A 4,879-nucleotide genomic window follows, 5' to 3' on the forward strand; every position below is an offset into this window, starting at 1 on the left:
CCCTCCCCCTCCCCCAATCAAAGAATCCTGATCCCACTCCCTCACCTCCACCAGGCAGTCCCCCACCAGCCCCAGCAGCAGACGGGCACCATTCTTCTCCTGCACACGGGCAGAGCTCTCTGCCCGCATCATGCTTGTGAAGTCGAAAGCAGAGACGTCAGGCCGCCCATGGGCATCCTGAGCAAATTCCAGCTTCCCGAGCTTGCCGTGGGTGGCAAAGTCAGCGGCTGCCCGGGCAAAGTGCTGCAGAGCCTCGGGTACCACGTTGGCACTGCCCAGCAGCTGGTCGGTGTCCGGCCAGTCCTACATGGCCAACAAATCAGAACCAGCAGCATCAATTGGGTAGTCCCATCCCGTTGGATGTAGGTGAACGTATTAAGGCCCCAAGAAGGGGCTTCCCCAGAATACAGCTGAAGGCTGAGATGGGCCTAGAATTTGAATGTCTTGCTTCTCAAGCTCAAGCCCCTTCCTCAGCACTCACCCTGCTGCTGGGGGTCCTAAGCCGCGCCCTGCCCCCAAGGCCCAGAACCATTACTGTTATCATACACTTGCTTTGGACAAGTCACTGAACTTCTCAGAGCTTTAGGTTCTTCATTGTTTAGAGATAACACCTCTAACTTCTCAAGGTACTCAAGAGAACTGGGTGAGAAAATGCACAGAAAGCTCTCAAGATAGGACCTACCACAGTGTAGGTGTTCAATCAGCATATACACACTGGATACCATTCTAGGCATTGAGAATAATCAGCCAACAAAAGAGACAAGAGACAAAACCCCTTCCCTCATGGAGTTTACATTTGTAGTCCTATGGCTGGTGTAAGGTTTTTAGCCCAGAATATGATTCAGGTTGCCATGTAAATCTCAAGGTAGAGGAGCTAGCTGAGGTAGAAGAAAGGTCAGGGCACACCCAGGGCTGGGTGGGGGTTACAAACTGTGTCCAGGTCTGGCCTCCACTTCCCAGGGCTGGCTGCCCAGGCCCTCCTTGCCTGGGCCTGGCCTCACCTTACGCAGCACCCCCAGCCGTAGCAGGCACTGCTTCTTGGCTGTCATCACAAAGTAGTGGGTATCATCCTTGTAGTACACAATGTTTTCCAGATCAATGCCTGGGGGGACAGGGCAAGGGACAGGAGATGTGTCTCCTCATTATGTGTCACCTCTCCAAACACCCTAGCCATGCCTAACCTCTGATAGGTGGGATCACAGCTTTGACTACATTGGGTGTCCCACACACAGGGGCCCATGAATTCTGATGGCACAATGGACCATCTGTCCCAGACCCAAAAGGTCTGAGAACATGGAACAAAGAAATTTGGGTGGGGTGGCAGCTGGAAGACTTACTCCAACCACATGGTCACATGCTAATGGACAACAGACTGGCTTCTCAAACTAAGGTGTGTACACCCCAGGGGGCGTGGCAGTTTGAAGCCAAAGTAAACATAGAGCAGCTTCTTGAAGTACCACTTTCACTTTGAATTTATGTCATTTCTATATTAAAGCATATATGAAGAAGCACAAAGTAAAATCTCATGCCTTTTGTGAGAGATCTAAGACATCATGCTGGGTGTCAAAGTGGGGTTGTGCCTGCTGAATCCCTAGGGGCACAGGTTCTTTCCTGCCAAGATTTCTTGGACTGAGGACAGGTCTGGGCAGATGGGAAAGGCAGGAGCCAGCCCTCGGTCAGGCAAGGGGTGGGAGCCTCTGTGAGAAGGACCCTGACCTGTGGCTTTGAGCAGGCTCTGGAAGAAGCTCTGGTTGTAGATCCTGGCCACACCGCTGATCTCAGGCACCTGTGTCTCTTCCACAGTGCGTTTGTTCACAAAGTTGACTGTGATGCCAATGGCCAGCTTGCCACGCATTTCTCTAACTGTGAAGCCTAGACGTGGGGACAGGTGGAGAGTGACAGGAAGATGAGGGATATAAGGGCCTACGAAGGCCCAGGAAGAGCCCAAGATGCTGAATTCTAGGGAAGTGATCACTCACCTTCAGGGACGAATTTACCTCCAGCAGCAGAGATGAGGACATCAAATTCATAGTTGGCCAGTTGGGTAGGGGGTTTGGGCTGGAGCTGGGCACGCCAGCCACTCCCTGGGGTAGAGGGTGTGAGAGGCACAAAGGTGTAGAAGTCTGAATAGGCCCCTATTTTCCCAGGACAAGCCAGTGATGTAAATAAATGCATTAAAGGGCTTTACGGTTTAGAAAGCAAGCACACATTGCCTGTCAGATTATATCTTCAGCTGTGAAGAGTAGGGAAGGAACGACATATTACTCCCATTTCACAGATGTTCAAAATGAGGCTCAGAGTGGTTTGCACAAGGCCACACTATTAGAAAGGGAAACTCAGATCACTCCCAACCCCACCCTTTTTCTTCCACAGGCCAAGATGTCCTTGGCAGGTGGGATTCTCAGAAGCAGAGAAGTACTTACCCTTTTTGGGAGGGGGTTGGAGGCCAGTGAAAGTGACACCCCAGTGAATTTCCACCCCCAGTAGTAATGCCACTTTCAACAAAAGCAGCTGAAGCTGCCGGATGCCTGGAAGGGAAAGGACATTAAGAATAGGGACCCCAGGACTGCATACCTCCCCAAGCACCAAGGTGCACCTTGTCAGAGCTAGAGGAGGTCTTAGAGATTACTCCATCCAACTGCCCATTTACAGATACAGGACTTGAGTCCAAAAGGTCACCTGGATAAAGTGAGTCTTATCCACTCAGCCTCTTGGCTGGCCCAGCAGGCCACCCACTGGCCTGTCTCCAGGCCCAGGCTTACCACCCCTCTAGCCCACCAGGTGGTACTCACTGATGTGGTCCAGAGTGCCTGTGCAGAAGCGCCCATAGAACTTCTTGGCGCCGAGTGCCCGAAGGTCATGGATGGTGAAGGGCCAGAGGTGCAGCACATTGTGGCGAGAGAACTTGGTGCGCTTTTCCACCAGTACCACACGGGCCCCGAGCAGTGCCAGCTCCACAGCAGCCCGCAGACCACAAGGTCCAGCACCCACCACCAGGCACTGGGAACACACAAGGCAGTGTGAGCATGGCATCATATCTCCCTCTTATGATTCCCCTATTCTCTAAGCCCCATCCCAGGCATTGTATTCACCTTAGTGCTGGTGCAGGCCTGGCCTTGCTGGTAGACAGGCTGGCCTGCTCGCTTGTCTAGCTTGGCCCACAGTGATTTGGCGCTCCAGTAGTTGAGCTGGGCCTTGATCTTGTGGTATTGGGGCAGCCCCCCACCAGGCTCCAGATCCAGGGCCTGGCATAGCCCCTGGAAACTGCTCAGTACATTCTGACACAGCTGAGCCTGCAGGAAGCTCTCAAAGTGGGCGTGTGCTGGGTTGGTGGAGGTGGGTGAGGCCATGGAGGCCCTTGGGCCTCCCAGGGAAGGGAGCAGCTGGGCAGAGGCACGTTGCTGCTGGAGAGAAGTGGGGGAACAGAAGGGGAGAAGAAGAAAAGAAGGAAAAAGGAAGGGGAGGAGAGGAAAGCAGGCTGGTGTCTCTGGGGAGCTTCAGGTCCACCCCTGATTGGCCCTGCTCCTCTCTTCCAGCCCACTCCCGATCTGTTCCAGAGACAGCTGCTACCCCTTCCACTGCAAGTGAAATCTGCCAAATATGGAAATGAAAAATCAATAGTCCTCGGCACAGAGGGCACATGAGAAGCCAGGGAGCTTCCAGCCAGTCTTCCTGTCCAGGGATCTCCAAGCCCTGCTTCATCTCTGGGGCCCAGAGGGCAGAAAGCAGGGCTTGGGGCAATTTCTCAGACATGGAGAGGGCAGGCTGGCCAGGAGAGCTTTGCTTGCAGTGTAGACAGACAGGCCAAATACCTACAACCCCAGCTGCTGGGCACACATAATGCCTCATCTCACCCGTCTCCCTGTTCCAGGTGCCCCTTGATAGACTCAGTGGCACACGGGTGTGGGGTGTGTCTTCCACCAAGGGCGAAGTTTTCCTCCTTAGCACTCGTGATTTCCTTCTGACAGAGGGAGGAGACAATCTCTAACTGCAAAGGTTCCACTTCCCATCACCAAAACTACCTCAACAAGCAGCCTGAGGATGTTGTTGCATGTTTCGACTGACTGGGTGAGGAGCAGTGGGTCTATTTCTGACTCACTGTGGTCAAAACACTTCCCCTGTGACTTGCCTTCTCCAGTGGGCCTCGAGGGCGGTGGGGGCAGGCAGCGGGGCCACAGCAACCCGGTTAGCCCCTCCTAGCTTCCTCCCACCCCCATCAAAGATCCGCCCCATCCCCTGTGAACTCTGGCATGCTCTCCCAGGAATTTCCCCCAAACAAGGCCTCCTTTTGTCCCCCTCTCCCTCGCTCGGGCACCCACGCAGTTCGAGGGTGTCAGAGGGGGCTTTCTGACTCTGAGACAGAGAGGAATCAGGGTAAGTTGGATGAGGTTGCCCCTGGGGGAGTTAGGGATAGTGCGTGGCTACAATGGACGCAGGTCCCTAGGGTCTGCTCCCCTCCATCCCCTCGGCCGCCCCACCGGTACTGGCCAGAGCCCAGCGGGCCAGGGCGAGGCAGGGGAAGGTTAAAGTCGCCTGCTGCAAGTCGCCTGTACAGGGCGGATGGAACGTCATGAAGGGCAAAGGACTCTCGGGGGTGGGGGAGTAGAAAGAAGAAGACCTCAGCTACCGGAGAGGGAATGACCCAGCCTGGAAACGCCAGGGCAAAGAATGTACGAGGGCTGGAGCGGTCGGGAAGGATGGAGAGGAGCTGGACCACTGGAGGCGGGGGCGGAGGGAGTACTCCCACTCAGGACCGTAAAGTCTGGAGAAGGGCTGAGCAGGGCAGGGCCGGGGGGAGACGGGGCAGACCGGCCAGGAGGGACTCTCAAGCGCCCTGGGTCACATTTCCCCAGGAGCGTATCCCCACCTCCACAGCCCC

The 4,879-nt window shown here is 55.1% G+C and overlaps 1 protein-coding gene across 2 annotated transcripts in view; it reads right to left on the reverse strand.

Annotated features, from left to right (window-relative positions):
- MICAL1 (microtubule associated monooxygenase, calponin and LIM domain containing 1) overlaps nt 1–4,189 on the reverse strand; it is a 10,895-nt gene extending 6,706 nt beyond the window's left edge. The window contains exons 1-8 of one of the 2 annotated variants that reach the window (XM_015600115.2): nt 3,855–4,189; nt 3,093–3,404; nt 2,793–3,000; nt 2,424–2,528; nt 1,980–2,084; nt 1,717–1,872; nt 1,002–1,102; nt 46–303 (exon numbers count right to left, since the gene is read on the reverse strand). In XM_015600115.2, coding sequence (XP_015455601.1) covers nt 46–303; nt 1,002–1,102; nt 1,717–1,872; nt 1,980–2,084; nt 2,424–2,528; nt 2,793–3,000; nt 3,093–3,350 — 1,191 coding nt within the window. In that variant the 5' untranslated portion in view covers nt 3,351–3,404; nt 3,855–4,189. The remainder of the gene's footprint in view (nt 1–45; nt 304–1,001; nt 1,103–1,716; nt 1,873–1,979; nt 2,085–2,423; nt 2,529–2,792; nt 3,001–3,092; nt 3,405–3,854) is intronic. The other variant, XM_006926062.3, reaches the window with a different exon arrangement.
- Nucleotides 4,190–4,879: the final 690 nt, after the last annotated feature.

This window comes from Pteropus alecto, unplaced genomic scaffold (genome assembly GCF_000325575.1).
Source record: "Pteropus alecto unplaced genomic scaffold, ASM32557v1 scaffold79, whole genome shotgun sequence".
Lineage (NCBI taxonomy): Eukaryota > Metazoa > Chordata > Mammalia > Chiroptera > Pteropodidae > Pteropus > Pteropus alecto.